Raw genomic sequence first — 24,755 nt, forward strand, 5'->3', positions numbered from 1 at the left:
GATAGATGAGTGTGAAGAAAAGTAGTATAGAGGAGAGAATCTCGATGACTAGGTTAGAGTATTTCTTTTAGAGGATGAATTTAGAGTACGACAACTGTGGATAGCCTGAGGGTGTTGAGGTGGGAGGCGACGCAAAAACACCAAACAGCGAATGCGCACCCATCGTTCCTTCAGCTTGTTCAGCTGGTTGGTCAGCCGGGGCGTCTATTTCTATGCGCGGAGCTATTGCAGAAGCCTCCTGGTCCTCCGCCCCGCCTTCTCGATTGCGCCGCCACCGTCGCCGCCACGCCGCCTGCCCAGCCCTCTGCCGTCTTCTTGACACCCCCACCCCCTCCAATCCGCTGCCGATAACCGCCCATCGGTTGCCCTACCACGCCCGAGAGTGCCACCGCGCCCTCCACTGGCTTTACCGCCACCACCGTCCCCGGTCCCCTCCTCTAAGGTCGGTGGCCATGGAGCCGCCCACTACCACAGAACAGGCCTTTGGTTCAGTCCATTTGTCCCGGCTGCCTTTGGACCCGGGACCAAAGAGTGCTTTAGTTCCGGGTCCAACCGCTAGCCGGGGCGGCGTGGGGGCACATGGGCCTTTTGTCCCGGTTGGAGCCACCAACCGGGACCAAAGCCCCTACATTTGTCCGGGTTGGTGGCTCCATCCAAGACCATTGGTCCGAGGGGCCTTTGGTCCCGGTTGGAGCCACCAACCGGGATCAATGAGTAAGATTCAATCCCGGTTGAAATCACTGCCCGGGACAAAAAAGGTGATGGCCGGCCTCTCGCTCCTTGATATTTTCAAAGTCCCTCGCTCCTCTCTACCCCTCTCATTTCTCTACATCTCCTCTCTCTACCTTATCCCCCTCTCTCTCTTGCTTGAAGTGCGAGCAGCTACGGGCCGCCGCTGGCCGCGGAGTGCGCGAGCCACTGCCGCCGCCGCTACGGAGCGTGCCGGAGCGGGCCGCCGCCGGCCGCCGCGGAGCGCACAAGCAGCTGGCCGCGGGCCACCACCGGCCCAGGAGCGTGCGGGCCGCCGTGAGGAGCTGGCCGCGGGCCGGCCGCCGCCTCCGCCGACACAAAGCGTACGGGCCGACCGCCGCCGTCGCCAGGAAGCGCGTGGGTCGCCGCCGCGTGGAGTGCTCCGGAGCGGGCCGCCGCTGGCCAGTGCGGCAGAAGCGCTCGAGCCGCGGGCGCCGGGCACCACGGGATCCGTCCGTCGGTGATTGTTTTTTCTTGCTTTTTTTGAATAGAGATTCCTGTGGGATTGTATGGATTGTATCTATCTTGTGATGGTGTGATGGTTTCTTCGAATGATTTGCTTGATCTATTGATTTTGTATGGGTCGATTCAATATTTGTTGATTGATTCTTTGAATGATTTGTCAACACTACTGGTGGGGATGCGAGGGGAATGGTTGGGGATGCAAGCGGCGTGGATGGCCTGGCCAAGCCCCGGCGGGCGGCGCGGCCAGACCCGGCGAGCGGCGGCGTGGTCGGCCTGGTGGGCGGAGGCTGAATTTTTTTTTGTCGTTAAAAATTACATTGGTCCCGGTTCGATAGTCGCCGGGACAAAATGGTTGACGCATTAGTCCCGAACTGGCAGTCCCGGTTGAAAAACCGGGACAAAAGCTGGTTACCAACCGGGACTATATACACTGTAGTAGTGGCCCCTACCCCCGGCAACCGCTGAACCGATCCATCGCCTCGACAACCGCCCCAGGCACCGGCAACCTCACCGCCCCCACCTCCCACCCATGGGTTGCTCCAACCCCCCCCCCCCCCAGCTCATCGGCTGTCGTTCCCCCTCCCCTGGCTCGAGGAAGAAGGACAGGAGACCCGGAGCATCGCCTCTGCGATTGGATGGGTTCCAATCGCACTGTGCGGTGAATACATTCTCTTTTTTCCCCTATGGACCAACTAGAAATTTATAGAAGATTAAATTTGCTATATAGCATGGGGAAAAAATGGTTTCCTATATATGGAACCGCCACCGCCACCACGGGTCTCCGCGTCCCCCACATTTCCCTCTGACTTCCTCCCTCGCTCGTCGGCCCCACCGCGCTCGCGGCCGCGGCTGCTGTCGCGGTGTCGCCTCGTCCCGGACCAACAGGGACCTGTTGTCAACATAATTTGGCTAGTTAGTTTATTGATTGGCCAAATTAGTTTAACTGGTGGCGGTGAAGTTATCCGGTCGATATTGTTTAGGAATTGCAACAGGAGGCAGAAGCGGCATCAAGACAGGAGATCATCAGGCACGGCAAGCTAGTTCGCGCAGGCGAACGAATCTACATATTTTTGTGGGGATTTTCATGATATTGTGAAGGTAGGCAGCATCATGCATGCATCTAGTTGGGTTTTGATTTAATGTTATTTATATCGGGTTGCCTGTTCAACTATGTGAGACAATAAGTAGCAGCCTGATTTTTTTTTCAGGCTGACGCATGGCAAACTCTCGTTATTATCAGGTTGATATGGTTCGTTTACGGAAACGTAGGGACGCACCAGATTGCATACTTACATTTGCAATTAGCTTGCTGTTGAAGATGGTGATCGCTTGGGAGAAACACATGTGCAACTAGATGATGTTCTGGCATTTCTTATAATGCCTTGCAATGCCCGAGATGATATGTGTACGAGAGCTTGCATTTCTTTTCTTTTTTTTACTCTAAAGCCAGGAGCTCGATGAGCCGCATGGCTCGGTAACAAGCATGTGGCGCGCGCTCTCGTACGTGCTGTGCTTTTTCAGCAGGAGCATGCATGCAGCCGGGTGGCGACGCCGACGGCGATATCGGGGGGATTCGGCTCGTCCTCTTCCCGGCGCCGGGTAGCCGGGTAACGGCAGCGGCGTCGTCTCGTCCCCCGACCCCTCAAAAAAGCGACGCACACGCGGGCGCGGGGGACCGGACCGGAGATGGCGACCCCGCCCAGTACGTATACGCGCCGGCTCTCGGATGGTCAACCGATCGGGAAAGCTTCGCGAAGATCGAGCGACTCCAACGTCCGCGCTCGGCCGGTTTCTTTCGGCGTTTGGCCGGCCGGGCTGCATGACGAGGATCGCACGGAGCGTGTGGGATTCGATTGGGCGTTGGCCGCGTATACCATCGGACCTCGCCGATTCGACAAGTCGATCGCACGCACGGACGCCCGTCCGATCCAACGCGCGTCCCCAGACCGGCACGGCAGGGATCACTTCAGCCATCAGATCATCATCATGCGTCGTAGTAGGCAGGTAGGTCGCCGGGCACGTCGTCGCGCCCTGCAGGCTGACGCGACGAGACTCTAGGTCGAGTTAAAGCCGTGCTCCCCTCCGATCCGGCGCGTTACTTACAGCACGGGGGACAATGAGGAGATCGAAACGCGAAGATCGAGCAGCGACATGTACTGTGCTACGCAGTACTCCTGGATTTGAGTAATGGAATTTCAGCTCTGAAGCGAAAGCTCAGGGGGGAGACGATCGACATGTCTGCAGGCTGCAGGTCAATTACATTGCATGATGGATGGTGCCGTGGACGTGATCGGCGCCCCAGCCCGGCACGGTGCAGGCATGTGCCGTTGTTGCTCCGATCCGTCCAGTACTTGGCCAATGCAAAACCGGCCATCAGCAGGTTGCTGGATGCACGCATGCCTTTTGCAAATTTCGTTGGTAAAGTTGCCGCGAAGGCTAGCCATAGCCGGAAGCGATCGAGGGGTTATGCTCCGGCGATCTTTTCTGTATCAACTCTTCTACTGACCGTCTGACTCCGGCCGCCGTGATCCATCTCCACTCGGACCTCGCATGGGCATAGTAGTAGCAGTTGAGAGTGGGTCGTCAGATCCTGGCACACACACTGAACCACTACTCTCCCCTGGTCAGCTCCCCAACTGCACGGCACGCACGGATAGACGACGACGCTCTCGATCGATCGAGCTGGAGATAGAGTGAATCACACACATCAAGTCGTACCTTGTACTGTATACAATGCATGCTCTCGTGTCCACTGCACACGCACACACACGAAGAAAACAAATTAAAGGCCAACGAAAGGTGCATGCCATCGGACCGTAACGATGCACATTTCCTTTTGTCTCGGGCGTATATGGTAGCTATCGCGGCAGCATTCACTCCGATCCCCCGTAGGCGTAGCTTGGCTTACAAGTGCAGCAAAAGCTAGCTCTCGACGCCCCTACGACGACGTTCGCCGGACGGTAGTGGTATAGTGTACTTCCCCCACGGCGCAGCACATGGAGGGGTTTCTACGTACTGCCGTTTCGATGGGCGTACGTGTGCCGCTCCACGGAGGAGCACCAGGCACGTACCAGATGTGTGCGTGCCTAGCTGCTAGCCCTCCCGATCCTACGTGGCTCGTGACAGGCTGCTTCATGCCTCGCACGTACGTGCACTACTTATCCCTGTCTTTTGCTTCCATCGCAAGTCACAAAACATGCTGACGATCAGATCGAGAGACTAATTAACCACAAAATAATATGAGAGAGAGAGAGAGAGTACAGGAGAGAGAGAGAGTACAGGCACACAGGGTCGGGGCTCGGGAAAGAGGCTTGGCCTTGAAACAAACAATCGATGGATCAAAGCAGTTGGGGGATCACATCGCCTCGTCTTTGCCCTTTCGTACGCCACGGACGCGCGCGAGAGGAGAAAGCAGAGGAGGCAGAGCACCAAGTTGAGTAGGGGTGCAATACGATGCATGATGAGCTGCTGCCTGCGTGACCACAGCTTATATTCGGTTGTATATACTTGTACAAGAGGATCGGAAAATCGCTCTCGCCAACTCGTGAACCGCCGGTGCATCGCCTGCCGTTTCACGCTCCCAAACTACTGCATGCACGCACAGCTCCGTGATAGCGACGACACGTGTACAGGTTAATTTCTGTTTTTTTTACAGCCATAAAGTGTTTGCGTACAGACTGCTGGGAACACGAGCTTCAGAGACAGCGTAAGGCTGTGTTTAGTTCCGTTTTCCAAAAATTTTGGAAACGGAATCTTGACATTTAGAAGTATTAAATGAAATCTATTTATAAAACTTTTTACACGGATGGGTTCTAAATCGCGAGACGAATCTAACGAGCCTAATTAATCCACCATTAGAGATTATTTACTGTAACACAATGTTGTCCAATCATGGCCTAATTAGGTTTAAAAGATTCGTCTCGAAATTACACCCGGGGGTTATGGAATGGGTTTTGTCAGTTATTCGCACTCAAGACTTCTAATTAGTGGTCAAATGTTCGAAATTACTGTAGCGCTGGAATTTTTTTGGAATTTTAAGGGAACTAAACACGGCCTAAAAGTAACTGCCTAACTGAAGAGCTAGCTAAACACTGTTACTCCTTAAGAAAGAACAAATGACAGAAAAAAAACTCATATGAACGTTCCTTAAGCACGGGCTGCAAGGACGTGTACCGTGCACGTACGTGGGGATACGTACACACGATTGTTCTAGCTCCCTTTTCCTTCTCCGGCAGTAGAGGAGAGCGGTGGTGTTGGTACGTACGTGTACTTGCCATGACATGTCGCGTGGGGCCCGGCGCATTGATTGCGCGCGAGGGACGTGCACATGAGGCCCGTATGGCCGTATGTGTGGGGAGCATGGGGACGTGTGGTGCACGCTTGGCTCGGTTGATCCAGCGAGATCGAGGCCGTACGTGATCATGCACGTACGGCGAACGCGCTGCTACTGCCGTGCACTCGTGTTTCCCTAGCCATGTCGTCTCTCTGCATGGCCCATGCATGCATGCAGCTCGGCGTTCTCTTGTCCGGGAAATGAAATCGCTCCCCTTTTCCTGCGTCGATATTCCTCGGCGGCGTTCTTGGCCAACGGATGCTGGTCTCAATCAGGTAGTAGTAGCTTTTTTCCCCCCTATGTCTCGGCTCTGGATCGAGTCAAGTGCGATGCATGACATGTCAGAGGGGGTGTGTGTGTGTGTGTACGCGCCAGATTGACAGGGGTGTGAAGTGTGTCACCAGATCTGTACATGTTTTTAGCTTTCTGGCGGTTTACGGCTCTCCTTTTCTCGATTGCGTACGCCACATACGGAGAGAGCTGTCCAAAGCTAGTATATAGAGATATTTTTGCATCCTGATATGCTTGACTTTTCGTTCGGATGAGGCACTTGTTTTTGGGACAAAAACTATGTGAAGAAGAGCCACTTGATAATAAACCAAGAACTGGATGCAACTGCAACACATGTATGCATGCTACCATTAGGACCAACCAATTCACGGTGTTATCATCTTTCATATATCATATATGCCTACATAACTCATACTCACAGTCACATTGTTCTAAAATAGTGTAAGAATAGTCTTATCCCAAGTCTAGCATCTCTAACTTTGACCAATTAACCTTATAGAAAACAATATCCACAAATCCCAATTATATATCAAGATATATTTTACGTGGAATCTACTGATCTGATGTTGTTGGTATTGATGCATCTTTCCATAAATTTGATCAAAATACGAAAAGGTTAATTTAAGACAAAATAATATCTTATAGTACTACTTTTGAACGGAGAGAGTATGCATGCATGTATGCTTAATCTGCCAACAAGCTTAGTTGAACACACACACACACACACACACACAAACACGGATGGCCACCTACTCGACTTAATTGCCACTACACAATCTGTTTACGGAAGCTACCTAAAGTAGGTCCTCGAATACGTACGTGCATATGCATGACCTTTGCGGTTCTTGTCTCTTGTCTTTCTCTCTGGCAAATACTATTTGCAGTACTGTAGTGAGGATTCCGAACCGAAACCCCGGTCGTTTTGTCAAAGGTAGCCCCTGTAAAAAGGCTCTCTGGTCAGTAGTAGTTCTTAAGAATCAGCATTTTTACTACAGATCATAGGGTCTCCCAGGCACTCTCCATGGCCAAGCCCATAGATCGAAAGGCCTTGCGGTTCTCTCTTCTGCAGAGCTAGAGGCCGGGCACGGTAAGTAAGCACAATAAATGTGTGCCAACAAAGCATCCGGGCTATTCTGGGCTGGAGTCCAAATATGGACGCGATGGATCAGAGCACATCGGCCGCCATTAGCTCCACGAATTGAATCAATTGATACAGGTCTGAATGGTAGCTGCGCTGCGTGCCATGCAGCAGTCCCGGCCGGCCAGTTTGACGAAAGCTGCGGGCAGGCAGTTTATGGCCGCGCTGACAAAGCGGTGAAATCTCTCTCGCGCGCATGCAAAGCTCACTCACCACTGCACGCCGCACTGTGCACAACTGCACACCACACACCATGGACATGGGACGACACGGCCGCCTATCACGCCGCGCACAGGACGACGGAGAGCCGCGAGGCCCGAGAGGGGGTTTCCTAAAACCAGCCAGGCATCGGTGCGGAGCCCCGTCCCACAGGTCTCCTTTCTCATAAACACGCCGCGGCGCGAGATCAATTACCGGGGTGCCCTCGCTCCGGCCGGGCACCGCCGCCCACCGGCCGGCCGTCCTCCTCCCCCGTCCAGCTAGCTCCCTTAGCCATGACGCCCTCGGTTCGGCCACTCACATTTGGGGCAACCTAGCTAGAGTCCGTAACATGCCTGCTCACGCGCCTAGAGGCTGCCTGCCTACTAGGCACTACTAGCCGCTAGCTCTCTCTCTCTCTCTCTCTCTCTCTCTCTCTCTCTCTCTCTCTCTCTCTCTCTCTCTCTCTGCATGCACAGGTTTGGGCCGACTTTTCCTGCCCGTGCTTTTGCCCTGCCTGCCCTTGGATATATGCGTGCGTCGATGCATTCGGTATGCTGCAGTACTGGCTGCACGACCTCCTCCCCTCCTCTTCTTTATAACCATGCACCACTAGAGCTCAAGTGGTTCTGGCCCTCCATTTCATTTCCGATCCCGTCCTGTGTGCTGTGCACTGAAGCCAGACCGGTGGTGGCAGAGCCGGCCTTCGGAGCGAGATGGGACACCACTCCTGCTGCAACAAGCAGAAGGTCCGGAGGGGCCTGTGGTCGCCGGAGGAAGACGAGAAGCTCATCAAGTACATCACCACGCACGGCCATGGCTGCTGGAGCTCCGTCCCGAGACAAGCAGGTGCGCATGCCGAAGGAAGGAAAGGTCACTTCAGTCTTCTCTTTACTCTGTGTGCGTGGTTGCATGCAGGGCTGCAGCGGTGCGGCAAGAGCTGCAGGCTGAGGTGGATCAACTACCTGAGGCCGGACCTCAAGAGGGGGAGCTTCTCGCAGCAGGAGGAGGCCCTCATCGTCGAGCTTCACAGGGTTCTTGGCAACAGGTAATCCTTGTTAGCTAGGCCTCGCCGGCGGCCGGCCCTACACGCAAATCGGCCGTGCATGTGACCCTGCAGTGTAGATTTCCCTGCCTGACAGTTACTTATCTGTGCATGCAACCGCCCATATACGAGTAATGCACAATCACATTAACTTGCTTGGGACAAGGAAAGCGACGCAAATGGCAAAATGCAGATGGCTAAATGTGTGCCGCTTTGGCTTTTACTGCAATGCAGGTGGGCCCAGATCGCCAAGCACCTGCCTGGTCGAACGGACAACGAGGTCAAGAACTTCTGGAACTCCACCATCAAGAAGAAGCTCATCTCCCAGGCTGTGGGCAGCCTCCACCCAGGTAACAAGTAGCATCGATCCCTTCCCCCGGGCCCCGGCATGTAAAATCCTGCGTTCGTTCAATTACTACAGTTTTTGTTCGTTCAGAAAAACTTGCTACACTTTATAGTTCCTCTCACACACCTATCTAGTCTGCATGCACTTTGCTTTCTGTGTGTTCTGAGATTCTTTGGCCTCAATTGGATCATCTTTCTCGATCAAAAAAAAAAACTGTTTCCTCTTTGGATAGAACAAGTTAGTCTGGATAGACTGGCACCAATCATGCATGTAGCGGAGCACAACTTTAACTCGGCCTTGTGCTGCAAATGCTGGCTGCAGACCTGTACTACAACATCCTGGATGGAGCAGCAGGGCAGGGCATGGCGGCCGCCGGATGCGCGCCGCTGAACGGGGCGGACAATGCGGCGGCCCAAGCTGCCACATTGAGCGCGCAGTCTCCTCCGCCCATGGTGCACACCCCCGCCGCGGCGTGGGCCGACTTCGTCTCCCAGCCGCTCTTCCTCCCCGGGAACAACGGCGTCCTCGGCGGCGGCGGTAACGACAATCTCCATCAGTACGGCGTCGACGGGGACTTCATCAAGCTGTGCCGCGCGGCCGACGCGTTCCCGCCGCCGGAGAGCGGCCCCGCCGGCGGCGTCGCGAGCCAGTGCAAGCCAGCCGCTGATCTCGTGGCTCAGCAAGACGATGAGGGCGCCGCCGCCGCCGCCGTCCGGAGCTTCCCGGCGTTTCTTGAACCCAAGGGCGGCGGGAGGGCTTTCGCGGCCGACCCGGCGGCCATGGGCCCCGTGATGGACTTCATGGAGGCCATCCTCGGGTCGTCGGCGGTCAGCGCCTCGTCCGTCGAGAGCTTCTCGGCGAGCACCGGCATGCAGTCTCACTGTTGGATTCCCTGAACGCATCTTAGCTAGACTCTTAGCGCTCATTATATTGCTGCGGTATATAGATGCATGGACGATTGATCAAGCACAGCGGGATCAGATATATATAGTACAATATAATTTATAAAAAATAATTAGATATAAATAATAATTAGATTACTAAGTTTCTCAGGATAGTAAATCCAGTGATCACATATAAGTTACATGTAAATATATATATATATTCACATATATAATGTGTAGGGTATATATGTAAGCGGGTGTCGGTCATGCGCCAAGTAAGGAGAAAGTACTTTGAAGCTTCTTTACAGCTATATATAGTGTGGGGACATGTTTATACTGAACATGTGCTGAGATTCTTATTCATGTAACTGTACCTCTCCTATACTCTCGTACAGAGTATATATGCGTACTGTGGTTGAGTGATTGACACCATGCGCCCCTTTTTCACTCCTTACTTTCCGTGAGGACAACGCTGAAAATCATTGGAAGAAGAATTCTACAAGTCTTGCTTATTACTGAACTACTAGTTTGCATGGTGATGGTCAAATCAAAATTTCAGAATATCACCTACTAGGTACTCCCGTATGCAGTGGCGGATGTACACCCCGGGCCACCCGTGCCATGGCCCGGGGTTCGGCCCAAAAAATTGCTGAAGAAGCCCAAAAAATTATTGAAGAAGAATAAATATACTACTTCGCGATGACACTTGTTGTATGTTTTCTATCTTTCCATTATGTTCTCGTGTATCTTTTGATCTTCCATTATGTTCTCGTGTATTTTTTGAACTATGAGTTTGTCGACGTCTGGTTTTTGTCACAACTATATTTAAAACTCGGCCCGGGGTTCAACTCAATCCTGGTTCCGCCACTGCCCGTATGTTAGTTTTTGTGGTTAAAATAAGAATAATTATCATTAGTTAGAGACTTACATGTGTGTGATAGAATTCAGCCTGTGAAGATTGGATCGGATGATATCCTATATATTCACGTAAAAAGTATTATTGTGGTGGAGAGAGAAAATACATAGGGTATGAGATATTGTTAATCTGATGGAGATGCTCTAATCCCCTACATTTGAGTAAGAGGTGTGTATTGTTAATAATTAAAAATAATAATATTAAGGATGGAATTGATAATCTGCTGGAGCACCTTCCATTACCAAAAGAATAGTTTCTTGATATTGGGAAGAGATATGAGGTTTGAGGAAATAGCGAGTGCTATATATTTAGAAAAATGGAAGCTGTGGTAGGGTTTCTATTAACCACTTCTTAATACGGAGCTGCTGCCAAAAGCCGGGAAATATCCCAACTTTTTCTCACCGTGGTGGGGGGCGGGCGAGGCAAGGCAAGGGCTTCTTTTCACCACCGAGAGCAGGTAGTACCGCCTATTTTAGGTAAAGGTCGGGATTCTTCTACAGCTTTGTAAATTTTATCAACGCGGATTGAACAGTGGATATCATGTCTGCCTTTGAGAAAAAGTGACCCCCATGTCACATGCCACGAGACTACCCCCTCTATTCCAAAAATGATACAATTCTAACTATGCACCTGAAAAAATACTAGTCTAAGATGCGTAGGACGGTGGAGTACCGAGTACGCGTGAAGAGAGCACAGTAGGCCAGTAGAGCACCAGGCCGATCAGGACATCGATCGTTTCCAGTACAGTAGCACAACGTTCCTGAAACTCTTCCTCACAACCGGTTCTGAGGTTCGCCGCCTCCTGTTCTACGCGTCTCCAAGACTCGCATCACGTACGCACGCAGCCGATCGCCGTGGCACCGCTCGTGCCGGCGCCGATCCACCATCAGGCGGCCGGCCACCACCCGCGATCTACCCGTGCCGCCCCCGCTCATGGCGGTGGGCGAGAGAGGCGACGTCGCGCTGGCCGACGACGAGTTATTTCGCGGTTTTTTTTATTTTTATATTTTTTATTTCCGTTTTTTACAAAAAATATATTTTCGATTAGGAAAATTACAGAAATATACCCCGGCCGCTCCGCTGCCGGGCGGCCGGGACCTGGCCGCCAGGCAGCCGGGCGGCAGGGGCTTTTCCGCAAAAAAAAGAAGAAAAAAATTGCAGACAGGTCCCTGGGGCCGGTCGCCCGGTAGCGGGGCGCCCCCCCCCCCCCTCCCCGGGCCGCCCGGCAGCGAGGCGGCCGGCCCCCCTGGCCGCCCGGCTGCCGGGCGACCGGCTCTCCCACCCTTATATAAGGGTTGGCTGGTCCCCCACCCCTCATTTGCATCACTACAATTCCAGAAACCAAAAAAAAGGGGAGGGAGAGAGGCGAAGCCCTGCCAGATTTTCGAGCCGGCGACTGCAGGTAACCAAAATTCTTCTACGCTTTACAAATAGCATGATTGTGTGTCCAGATATGTCGAGCAATTATTTTTGTTGTAATTATTTTTGTTGCAACAGTAGATTAACAATCAATTTAATATCATGATTCTGTGTCCAGATATGTCGAGCAAGCTTCGTTTTCAAGTTCATTATGGTGACGGATATATTTCTCATGATGCATATGGAGTAGATCTATCAGCTTTTGAACGAAGAGAGTGCGGAATAGATAAACCCTTAGAGAGGAGTTTTGGTTCCATACGCAAATGGCTTCACGAGATATTCAATGTGAATCCAAAGACTCATTTCCTAACCGTTCAGACTGTGACAAATTGGGGAACTGAAGCGGATTTCTGGGAGTTGATGCTTATAGCAAACACCAAAGAATGGCGGACTTACATGCAAGCAGCTCTTGACCGCGGGTGGCCTCTTGCCATGCTAATTCAGATTCACCAGAAGGCAGCCCATTTCGGTGAAGGATCAACAAGTACATCATCTCATATGAACCAAGCAGTGGAACAAGAAAATGAAGATCAGAACATGCATGTCACAGAACCTGAGCCGCAAGGTATAGCTGATCTGGTATGAGAAAAAGAAGATCAGAACGTGCATGTCATTCAACCTGAGCCGCAAGGTTTAGCTGATGAGGGTGAGCGGATACCTGGAATTGTGGAAGCTGTACAGAATGAAGACCAAGAGGCTCGAATGATGAAAGAATGTGGGGACTCATCAGACGATGAAGACTACCTGTTGCTAGGTGAATGGAGAGGCAAGGGTTTTGGAAATCCAGTGATACAGGATATTAGGAGTAATGAGTACGAATACAGAGAGAATGAGGTTGTGCAGGGGGCAAAGTATCCTAGCATTGAAACTGTGAAAAATGATGTGAAGCTTTGGGCTATATCGTTGAGGAAGGAATTCAGAGTTGTGAAGTCTAGCAGCAAATAATATGAGGTGAAGTGTGTCAATGTCGATTGTACATGGCGTGTACATGCCTATAAGGGCAAGTACAAGACACACTGGGAGTGTTCAATTGTTACACCACATACATGTAGATTAACTGTTGTTGCTCAAACTCACCGTAACATCACATCCACTTTCGTTGCCAAGAAGATGTATGGGGTGATTCTGGACAAAATTGATTATGAGCCAAAATTGATAATTAGGGACATCGACGACCGTTTTCAATACAAAATCAGCTATGCAAAGGCTTGGCGGGCAAAACAAAAGGTGTTTGAGATTAGATTTGGCACATATGAGGCATCATATGATAACTTGCCTCACATGCTGTCAGCAATTGTGCAGAGAAATTCTGGAAGCGCGGCTGATACCTACATTGTACCGAGTTTAGATGGGGGACCTGTATTTCTGCTTCGTGCTTTTTTCTGCCTTGGTGCATGTGTGAGGGAATTTATGTATTGTCTTCCTGTTCTATGTATTGACGGCACATTCTTGACAGGAAGATATAAGGGGACAATACTGACAGCGATTAGAGTTGATTGCAACAAGCAAGTGGTTCCCATCGCCTTTGCTTTTGTTGAGAATGAGAACACAGAGAGCTGGTACTGATTCCTTGAACGTGTGAAGATTCACGTTGTTGCTAGAAGGCCTGATGTTTGCCTCATCAGTGACAGACATGCTAGTCTTCTAGCCGCAATAAGGCAACTACATGAAGGAAGTTGAGGACAGCCTCCTCTATGGCCAGATGTTGTGAGTAGGTGCTGCATAAGGCATATGGGTGCAAACTTTTATGAGCACTTCAAGAATAAAAAACTTATGAATTTGTTCAAGAGATTGTGCACTCAGAATCAGCAGCGGAAGTTTGATGCATTGTGGTAGGTGCTAGATAACATGTGCGCCGAGCTGCTAAAGGAACAGGCCTCAACCTCCAGCCGGAGACGTTCCGGCGGCGGACCTTTCACACAGTGGATTAAGATGCACCTAAGGAGAATTGGTCAATTCTATACGACACTGGTGGTCGTCGATATGGGATCGAGACAACCAACCACGCAGAGTGTTACAATATGGTAATGCGTCATGTTCGTGGATTTCCTCTTGTTGGCATAGTTGAATTCATCATATACGGATGCACAAGGTACTTCAGAGAGTGGTACCAGTCAGCTGCTATCTTACTTAGTGATCCAGGTGTGATTTTTTGTAATAGGGTCACTAGCTACATGAAAGAAAAGATAGAAAAGGTTCAATATCACAGAGTGGTCTCCATGGGCACAAAGGATCAAAGGTTTGATGTTTCATGCAAGGACAGGACAGGGCAGGGTGTCCGCAGACAAAGAGTCGTTCAGGATTGCTTGATAACGCCAGAAGGCAAGGTTTTTTGCAGATGCGAGAAGCCACAGCTTCTTCACTTACCATGCTCCCATGTCATTGTGGCATGTTCAGAATCTGGGTTGGATTCTAGGGGTTTTTGTTTCACAATATTACAGAAAAGAAACCGCTGTGCACACTTGGGGACATGAGATATATGGCATAGACAGTCTGGGATCATTCACTACACAAAATATCTCTCCAATGTACATTCCCAATCCAAATGGTAGGAGAGGGGTAGGTCGACGGCAGACACTTCGTATCCGTAATGGAATGGATGAGTCTGAGGCAGGAAAGAAGAAAAAAAGATGCAACCTGTGTGGAGCAGATGGTCACACTTACAAGAACTGCCCTAAAATACAAGAAGATAATGCTGGTGCTCGTTATGTGTGCATATGTATTTGAACCAGATGTATGGATATATATTCCGACCTGTATGTGATAATTATATTTCGTTATGTATGGATATGTATTTGTATATTTCTTGGTTGTAGTTCTAAATGTGTAGGTTGGTTCAATTATATTGCTCGCTTGGGCCAGCCACTGGGCCTATCTATATGTCTGTCCAGAGACGCTTTGTGTCATTGTGTGGGGCACATGCATAGGTAAGGTTTACTTTGCTAAGCATATAATCCTAAAATATTTTCCAATATGAAAATTTACTTTTTGGAAGATGAGTCCTATTTTGCACCTCATGATATTTTTGTTATTTCTTTGAAGTCAGCACCAATTTTCTGATGTTTCTATCAATATATATATATGATGGCTGTAAGAACAATCTAAGAACACAGAAGAGAGTGATAACTCAAAATTCATATCTCACTGGAAAAACTGGAAAGTGTACTGAAAATAGAAGGGTAGTTACGAATCATAAATTTTCGGTTTGCAATACAGTTTTGTAAACAATGCTACGATTACAAAGCAGAGGCCTAAGGCGTTCGTACTACTAGATACTTGAACAATGAAAACCATGGCATGTGCAACACGATAATCTCATGTTGCGAGTAAACCTAACATGCCTTAGGAAATGTAAAATGCCGGGATTACATGGTGGTGCTTTACTGAGTGCACCGAAGATATTTTCCCTTCCTAATAGCTTCAGACCCTGCTTCCTTAGCACGACGGGCCCTCTCTCGCTTCCTCTCCTTATCAGCTTCACGTTCCTCTGTCTTCTGACGTTCCACTTCTGCAATCCTCTTCTGAATCTCTTCCTGGTTTTTCTTGCGCTTCTCCTCCATCTGTTCTTCATGCAGCATTCGTTGCCACCTTTGTGCAGCCCACCTTGCTTGACGCTCCACGTGGTTCTTATCCTGCTGAGATTGCTCGGTGTCTAACCACTGCACGAAATCACATAGAGGCGGTGGAGTCTTTCCCCAAATCATGTTAGAAGTCATTACTAGATCTGAAAGTGACAAACTCTGATAGTGTTTTGTAGTACCTTTGCTCGGTCCTTGTCGTAATGTTTGGGCGGGTCGTACCCCAAAACCCTTGATTTCATTAGTTTGCACAAGGATCCGCAAAAACACATAGGCACCTGGACTCCTTGGGGGACTGTTTCCGTCACCTTATTCCATGGAATGTAGGTGGATCCTGAGGATGACATGGTGTTGAGCCCTGACAATCACAAGTGAGCAATCAGATTGCTAATATAATATATCAACGCTAATCATTATCAGTAACTACACCTAAATGTACCACTAATCACTCCTAATAATAATTAAACTAATTGCTAAACTATTTTCTAACATTTTCTAAAAACATTTCTAACATTTTCTATAATTTTCTACAATTTCCTAACATTTTCTACAATTTTCTAATATTATCTTGTATTTTTTTGATTTTCTAATACTTCTCTAACAATTTTCTAGTATTTTCTAATACTAAATCTAACACTAAATGTACTATATCAACGCTAATAACTATAATTAACTGCGCCTAAATGTACCACTAATCACTACTAACAATAATTGAACTGATTGCTAATCTACTATTTCAAACAAATAATTACAACATAATCTATTTATAAAATGTAGAAAATTTTAGTTACCTAAAGTCGCCGGCTTGAAAATCCGACAGGGTTTCGCCGCTTTGCCTCTCCCTCACCCCTCTCCCTCTCTCCCTCTCTTTTCTTTTTTCTGGATTTTTAGTAAGCCAAATGGGGGTGAGGGAGCAGCCAACACCTTATATAGGGGCAGAGGGCCGGCCGCCCCGCTGCCGGGCGGCCAGGGGGGCCGGCCGCCCCGCTGCCGGGCGACCGGGCCCAGAGACATGTCTGCAATTTTTTTTTCTTCTTTTTTTTGCGGATAAGCCCCTGCCGCCCGGCTGCCGCGCGGCCAGGTCCCGGCCGCCCGGCATCGGGGCGGTCGGGGTATATTTCTGTAAATTCCCAAATCGAAAATATATTTTTGTAAAAAACAGAAATAAAAAATATAAAAATAAAAAAACCGCAGTTATTTCCCTGACGAGTACGCGACCGGCGCCCGGGCGCCCACGGGCCGCATGCGGAGACGGGGGAGAAAAGTGCGCGCGACTGGGCTGTGGACCGATTTTGCCTGCTTTTGATGCTACGGGCCGAAAATCCTCTACTGGGCTGGGCCATCATGCATACTTGGGTTTTCCAAAGCCAGCAGGCCAGGAGCCCATATACGGACCACAAACAATTGACTGGCTGACACTGTGCCACACATGGCAGACAGCAGCTGTGCGTAGTGCGTACCCACATTGTCTGCACTCTGCACGTGTTGGCATGGAATGTCCGAGAGAAAACAATCAAACATGAAGCAGCACGCAGTACAGAACCAATGCATTCACAAGGGGCAGGGCACGCAGTGGTACAAACAGAAAAAAAAACAACACGGATCACGGACGGATCGACAAACAAGGACCTCGACGGATGGATGGACGATGGGTCGAAACGATCGATCGGATCGGTCAGGGCTCAGTGCAGCATGTGCGTCTCGTCGGCGGTGAGCGGCTCGAGCTCGCAGATGGCGATGCCCTCCTTGGGCAGCCTGGGGAAGCCCTTGAGCGTGCAGGCCTCCTCGCAGCTCTTGGTGCAGGCGTTCTCCCGGCACTTGCCGGAGCACTGCCGGTCCATGCTCGGGATCCTCGTCCGGACGCACAGCTTCATGCACTCGCAGATGCAGTTCTGCCCGGCCTCCGCGCGCGGCGCCCCCCCCAGCGCCAGCGCCAGCACGGCGAGCACCGCCGCCGCCGCCGCCGCACGCACCATGCCTCGAACGGTGGTGGTAGCTCCCGACGACGACGTGCGTACGGCGCGCGCGCGCTGCCGGCCCCTCTGCAGGGTCAGGTCGGGTCGGGCCAGGTCAGGTCAGGTCTCGGCCGGCGTCGTTGGCTTTCAAGGCGCCGATGTGATGGTGCCCACGCGAGGTGTCTCCGATCCGTCGTCGCCAGCCGGGCTCTTCCGTACGTCCTCCCCCTGTTCGATTGGCTATAGTTGCGTCGGTCGGCCTAGAAAACCGGCGCCGATTGGTTAGCCACCTGCTAATGATAGCTTTAGGTTCTGGAGAAACAAAACGAACATGGGTTTCACGTGCGTACGGTCCGGCGCACGATAACTGCAGCAATCTTCGTAGTGCTCGGGGAGTACCACCGGAGTGGTATGGATTCCTACCACTCGAACAGGGGGAGTACAGGCTGCAGTACAGACCTAATAATGCCAGTCAGTCAGACACGCCTCATTATTCAGCGTGGCGCCAGCAGCTCGACCAGGACGGAAAGGAGAACACGAGAGCACTGGGCCCAGCATGTATCTAGCATAGCAGCTCAAAAAAAAACGTACTCAGTGCCGTAGGCTTCCCGCACTGTGCGGGATCTGGGGAAGGATTGCTCAAAAAATAAAAAAAATATTATTTCAAAGAAATAAAAATTACTGCAAAGATTGTTCCACCAGCAACTCTGGCCAAGTCTCATCATGCAGCATGCATCTGCAATTATCAGCACCGGGTCGTCACTTACGCGCTAACCTGATGCTCCAAGCGTCCAAATGATGATGCCATGCATGCACCTTCTAAAAGTGCGACGCGCGGACGGCAGGCTAGAAACGGAACGGAACCGCGTGGATTAGGTCCGGGCCGGGGGCGGGGCGGGGCGCGTGAGTTCGCGCCGTCGCGGGCCGGCGCCCCCACAAGGACAAGGCCATACCCACACGCCGCCGGCCGTGCGTGGTCCTGCGGCGCGGCGTCGGGCGCCATTCATACGACACGACTTGACGACGCGCCGACGCCGACCGCCCGACCCCGACCCCGACCCCGTCGACCTCGACTCCTCGAGCCAGGCCTCTCTTTTCTGCCCGCGCGCGTGGCCGGCGGATCCGGGTGCGTGCCCACGATCAAGACCCCGCGAGGACGGACCGACCGATTCACCAGGGACCAAGCCGGGGCAGCTCTGCCATGGAGGTCTGAAAAGGGGGCGGTCACATGGGCGCTGGCGCGCTGCCCTGCCCCCGGCGCGACCACCGCCGACCGCCGTGCACGTCGGCCGTCGGCCGGCTCGCGAATCCCAATTATGCGATCCGCACGTACGCGCGCCCCATCGGGTACGTGCGTGCGCCCCCACGCAGCACCACGTAGTGCTCCATTTTATTCTGCGGCCATCGAGGCGAGGTGATTTCACGTATGGAGCTGTGCCGCACGATAGCTGTCCACCTCGCCGCTCTCGTGTCGGCAATAGTTTAAGAATGTGTTTGGTTGGAGAGCGAGGAAGGATCGGCTCCATTCTAGATTTTAGAGATGTGATGATTTTATAGTTCATATTTGGTTGGAGGGATGGAGTGGCTCCATTTATTGTTTGGTTGGAGACATGAGAATCGAATGGTTCCACTTCCGTCAATCTCCGTTTGCATGGGACCCATTTGTCAGTCACCGTTCCTCATCTTATTTTCTTCCCCTTCCCCCACGCCGCCTACCCCTGCACCGTGCGGCCTCCGCACCACTGCTTGCTCGCCTACGGTCTGCTCTCGCTCACCTCCGTCACGCCACCGAGGCCCTCCTCACCCTATCCGCCGCGCCGCCGAGGGCCTCCCTCCCCGATCCGCTGCGCCGCCGCTGAGGGCCTCCCTCCCCGGTCCGCCGCGCCGCCCAGGTCCTTCCTTCCCGGTCCACCGCGCTGCCGAGGTTCTCCGCCCGCAGTCCGCCGCGTCGCCGAAGCTCGATCCCCCGACGCAGCCACTGTAACACACCAGGTGTTAATCACCTATAATCAAGATTAATCGCGGGCTTAACTAGTTAATTAGAGATCTAATCTTTCGGGTACAAATCGAGTCACCAAAAATCGACTCAAGTTCAGTCCAATTTTCTGGAGCCTGGGAAAACCCGGATACTCCGGGTTTGCACCCGGATATTCCGGAATTACCCGGATACTCCGGATTTGTTTCCGGATAGTCCGGACCTGAAGTTTCTATATCACATGTCTTAGCTCTTGCACTGTTTCCAAACGTTAAAACATCAGCTCTTCTATATTCCTCACTCCCTCACGCTCACCCTCACTCTCTCACGTCACTCTCTCCCTCTCTCACGACCACTCCCTCCCTCACACTCCCTCAAGTGCTCTCCCTATCCCTAGAGCCCTAAACCCCAAATCCTCCACCCCAACTTGAGCTCAAGGCCAAGAAGGCTTCAAGATGGCGAGGAGCACCTTCTTCTCCACATGTTCCTCCGCGGGAAGTCTTGGGTTTCAAGTTCTTCGCGCGGGGAAAAGCTCGTTCAAGGTACTCCAACTTGTGCCGGCCCGATCTATCTTTCTAGGAGGTTCTAAGTGATTTCCTTTGGTCAATCATCTCCTTATGCATCCTTCAACTAGGATTCAAAAGGGTTTCAATTTTGGTGGGCTAGTTTTTCCACCATGAGTATTTCTGTTCTTGGTAGAAAAAAAATGTTGTCGGGCCCGGAGACTCCGGGTATAAGCCCGGATACTCCGGATTTGGAACACTACGGGGAAAACTCCGGGTATAAGCCCGGATACTCCGGATTTTTAACATTCCAGGGACAACTCCGGGTATAGGTACGGAAACTCCGGACTTGGGAGTCAGGATACTCCGGGTATTAATCCGGATACTCCGGAAATTCCGGATGTTCCGGATTGAAGTCCGAATATTCCGGGTTTTGCAGAAGTGTGGGCGTCGGGTTGTCTCGGGTAGTGGTGCGTGTATACGGTTTAGGCATGTTTCAAAGTTACAAATCATACTGCGTGCATTCTCATGTCATATGCATACGTGTAGACGCCGCCGCCGAAGGAGCCGTGTACGAGGTGATCGCCAGGCCACAGGAGCAGCGGGGGCAAGTTCAGCAGGAGAATTGTGAGCACCCGGCTCAAGGCCCAGTTGACCCCGGTGCTGAGCAGCAGACTCAAGACAAGCCCGGAGCACAACCTATTAATTTAAATTATGATTTTATATATATATATATATATATATATATATATATATATATATATATATATATATATATATATATATATATATATATATATATATATATATATATATTACTTGTGCATTACGTATAAAAATTGGTTGAAACCCTAGTTGCATGATCTCTAGGATTCCTTGAGTTTATACTAGTATGATAGGATGATAGTAATGCTATGCTTAAGAGTTCTCGGTAGAAGTCGAGTGACTTCTTGTCACTCGCGAGATATAGGATATATAGAAGTCGAGTAATATCCAGTTACTCGCGAGATATAGGTTATGTCCACTGATATTATAGTACCTGAGTATTGTAATGGAGATGGAGATGTGAGACCGGGCGGGGATGATGTATAGGTATGGCCGCAGGACAGGGTTCCTGGGTGCCTTAGCCCCGTCTGAGTCGATTAAGGACCGGTCGTTGTCGGCAGTGCTGATCGGGGATTGAATTGTACTAACCGCATGCCGGGAGTAGGAGGTAGTCGAAACCGGTAAGCCGAGTACTGTCTTGCTTCGAAAGTACAGAACTTCTACCCACCCCTTAGGGCGAGTCGAGTGACCGCGGAGAATCGGGATGCATATGTTTATTTTTGATGGTCTCTCGTAGGACTCGGCTGACTATATGCAGGTGGGGCGGTTCTGCAGTTCGAGGCAGGGAGGGGAAATGGTTGGCATGTATAGAATGTGAGTTATGTATATTTATATAAAATATTGAGCACATTGAATTATTTTTTGCTTGCATCACCATGATTGCTATAGTGGGTCTATGCAAATATTAGATGAGAGTTCCTTTATATAGAACCTGGAGCTAAAATAATGAAAGTAAGGAATTACTTTATTCGCTCTTTCTACAAAAATAACCACCAGCCAAATGTCGTGCATGTCTAGATATGTGGGCTAAGTTATACCCACTGGTCGGGTAAGTCTTGCTGAGTATTAGTTACTCAGGGTTTGTTGTTTACCCTATTTCAAGTTTAGGAGCTAACTAGGTGTCATATCGGTGGGCTCGATGTGGCGCCTTATCTACACGTCTCGGTAGTTCTCGTATTATTTAGTTTGTTTTATTTATTCTCTAGTAAAAATGCTCTGTAAGTTAGATTTTCTTCTGTGCTGTCATTTCTTTTTTTTTTTGAAATTTTAAATTTAAAGCTGTTTGTAAAAGCCTTAATGTTATTTTTTCTATTTTATAATATTTTATCATGCTGGCACCTTCTGCGCTCGCCTTCGTGCGAGACTTCTGGTGTGTTTCGATCGGCCTGTGGGTTGGAAACAACCTGTCAAGTTACACTTAATTAAACTAATGCGCCAAAAGATGGCGGTTACGCTTAATTAAGTGTTTTAACTCGGCGGGTCTGTCACAGCTAGTATCAGAGCTGAAATGCACCAGGGGTGTACCAGCACTATTATTTTGGTGTTTTCAAGGCTAAAAATGAATTTCAGATATCTACATTGATTTGCGATTAAGGGATTATGAGAGATTAGATGTAAGCCCTATATAGCATAGGATATGTCAGGTGGCTATATATATAATATCAACTAACTTCTAGCCATGTAGTAGTTATGAATAGATGTATATATTGTGATTTTTCTGCAGGTACACTAACCCCGCTAACGTAGGGAAAGTTCATAGTAGACTGCTAGTGTATATAGTGAGAGTACGTATTGTGCCACCGAATGGTCTTTGTATATTGCCATGGATTGATTGGCAAAAAATTATTTTTGTGAGGACGTATAGGTCATGCGTGCATCATATCATACATGTTATTTTGTTTTGGATGTTTATTAGTATCTCCGCATGAGTTTCTGTGCGCTGTGCACGTTTCACTTTTGATGATGTCGAACCTAATGTGGTTAGAAAAATAGGAAGATTAGTACGCTGTAATTGAGCAAAATCTATCTTCGCGTTTAAACAACTGAAATTCAAAGATACGAGTTTGGTGTTGGTCTGTGTTTCTTGTCTCTGAGGATGAAGTCTTCTGGTCGATTGCTATTATCCTTGAGGGTCGAAATAAGGATGTGATCTTTAGGCGATATCCTTGGTTGACTATCTTAGTCTGACCTCCAATTCATAACCAGCTATCGATAACTCATTAGTGGCTCAATGACCATTTCCTTTTATCCGGACAAAATGTTTCCTACTCTTGGTCAACGGTAATTTGAAACCGTATATCCTCATCGTTGGGCCATACCTTCAAATGCTCCAAGATAATTCATCCCGGTCATCCTTGATGACTAAGAACATCCGGTTGTTCTTTTAGCATTGATATTGTTTAATTTTTACTCACCTTATTCCTATATCTTATGTGGACCGTTTGCATTCTTGCTCAAATAAATATAAATAAATTAAAAACTTGATTGCATTCATTGTTGTCATCATGCGTGATTATAGTCGTCATTATTTGGCGCATTCATTGTTGGAAACAACCTGTCAAGTTACACTTAATTAAACTAATGCGTCTAATGCGCCAAATGATGGCGGTTACACTTAATTAAGCATTTTAACTCGGCGGATCTGTCACAGCCACCCTCTACGTCACGCAGCCTCGCTGCCCCGAGCTCCAGTGCCCGACTCTGGGATGGAGCTGACGGCCATTCAAGTGGGACAAGTGTTTTCGGTCTTTTTTTGAAACGAGCTCGTTCCGAAATCTGAAGGTATATTCTTTCAGCGAGCCGCTCCATTCTAGAAATGCCTCCATTCCAGTCCGCTCTCGAACCGAACGCATCCTAAGGCCGGTTTCGTAGGATTTACTACAGGTTCAATTTCATCTGCTTTAAGTAAAATGGGCTATTTGCAATGCGAAGCTGACGGGGTAAAAGTAAAATAGAAGCTGGATCAAACTATTTTTTTTTTTACTTCACCGACCTGTTACTTTGACAAGCCATGCGATCTGCATCGCCGTTGCCGGAACGGAACGGTAGCCCCGGCCCCGCTAGCGCGCAGGGCGTCGTAGATGCCGCCTTTAATATCCTCGTAAACGCGGTTGAATTTGGTCGCAAGACTTTTGTGCCCCCACGTTTGGCTTCCCTTCTCCGATCATTTTCATCAGCAATTCAGCATGGTTTCCAAAGGCTATATAAACACATTTCCGGATTTCATTTCACCAGTCCCCACCGTAAAGCCCCGTAAGTTTAGTACCACGAATGTATCTCTCGGTATTGATATTCTTTTTTTTTCTTGCGAATGTCTGTATTGTTTTTTCAAACGTACAAACGCCATTTAGACATTAAAGTTGCCCCCCCCCCCAAAAAAAAACAACAGCCACTTGAAGTAACTATAATTTTCAATTATCCAACCACCTAGTCTTTATCTATTACTAAAATATGCAACGTTTCTACCATAAATTTTCGTTTGGTGCAATATAATAGATCCAAAGTGTATATAATGAGAACCGAACAATAACATTACATTGTAAATTAAACTGACTCGGATACAAATATACAATCACATGAAACATGATAAATTCGTATCGAAGAAAACCTATTGTAGAAAAAAATCAGTCAGTATTTATAAAGTACGGAGTTTTTCAACCATAGCAACACACATGCTAGTTTATAATAAAAACTACTATAAATCAACTGCCGCACCGCATGATAAGCCAGGAGGATTTAAACAGGCTGGCTGCGTTTAGTTCGCGAAAAAATTTTGGTTTTAGTACTGTAGCACACATTTCGTTGTTACTTGACAAATAATGTCCAATCATGGATTAATTAGGGTTAAAAGATTCATCTCGTGCTAATCAGTTAGACTGTATAATTAGTTATTTTTTTCAACTATATTTAATACTTTATGTATGTGCCAAAAAATTCGATGTGACGGAAATTGTAGAAAAATTTTTGGAAACTAAACAGGGCGTTAGTCAACCAAACCGACAACTACAATCGGGAAGCACTGACGAGCTTACCTGCTCCACCTAGATTGATTGGTAAAAAGTGTGTCGTATATATAAAAAAGTGAGCATCTTGACCCTGATAAATAAAGCGTTCGTCAAAGAATGACCATGTCGCTAATGCCAACGTTCCCAAATCATAGGACACTGTCAGTCAGTAACATATATAGAACTAATTATAGTAGTTTAAGTTTCGAGTTCGAAAATTAACTACTAAGACTAATCTTAGTGAGAGTGTTATGAGCATTAATTTTGCTGATATGGCAATTTCATTATAAAGAGAGATGATGGGGAATGTTATAAAATACGAGAGGAATGTCATCACCATGATACTCCT

General features: G+C 49.2%; 1 protein-coding gene across 2 annotated transcripts; it reads left to right on the forward strand.

Moving 5' to 3' along the window:
- The first annotated feature begins 7,750 nt into the window (after positions 1-7,750).
- Positions 7,751-10,322, forward strand: LOC120707799 (transcription factor MYB86-like). 2 transcript variants are annotated; one of them, XM_039992807.1, is made up of 4 exons: positions 7,751-8,024; positions 8,094-8,223; positions 8,455-8,570; positions 8,888-10,322. In XM_039992807.1, the coding sequence occupies exons 1-4, from the start codon at positions 7,892-7,894 to the stop codon at positions 9,460-9,462; spliced, it is 954 nt and encodes a 317-aa protein (XP_039848741.1). In that variant the 5' UTR covers positions 7,751-7,891; the 3' UTR covers positions 9,463-10,322. The 2 variants fall into 2 exon arrangements, with proteins under 2 accessions (XP_039848741.1, XP_039848740.1); XM_039992806.1 differs by having other exon boundaries at positions 7,751-8,223.
- Positions 10,323-24,755: the final 14,433 nt, after the last annotated feature.

The sequence above is a fragment of the Panicum virgatum genome, chromosome 5K, assembly GCF_016808335.1.
Source record: "Panicum virgatum strain AP13 chromosome 5K, P.virgatum_v5, whole genome shotgun sequence".
Classification (NCBI taxonomy): Eukaryota; Viridiplantae; Streptophyta; class Magnoliopsida; order Poales; family Poaceae; genus Panicum; species Panicum virgatum.

Excerpts from the sequence above, each read along its gene's own strand:
- LOC120707799 (XM_039992806.1), top strand. The coding sequence starts at position 7,892 with ATGGGACACCACTCCTGCTGCAACAAGCAGAAGGTCCGGAGGGGCCTG. Across the intron at positions 8,224-8,454 it reads CACAGGGTTCTTGGCAACAG|GTGGGCCCAGATCGCCAAGC; the intron begins GTAATCCTTGTT and ends ACTGCAATGCAG. Across the intron at positions 8,571-8,887 it reads TGTGGGCAGCCTCCACCCAG|ACCTGTACTACAACATCCTG; the intron begins GTAACAAGTAGC and ends TGCTGGCTGCAG.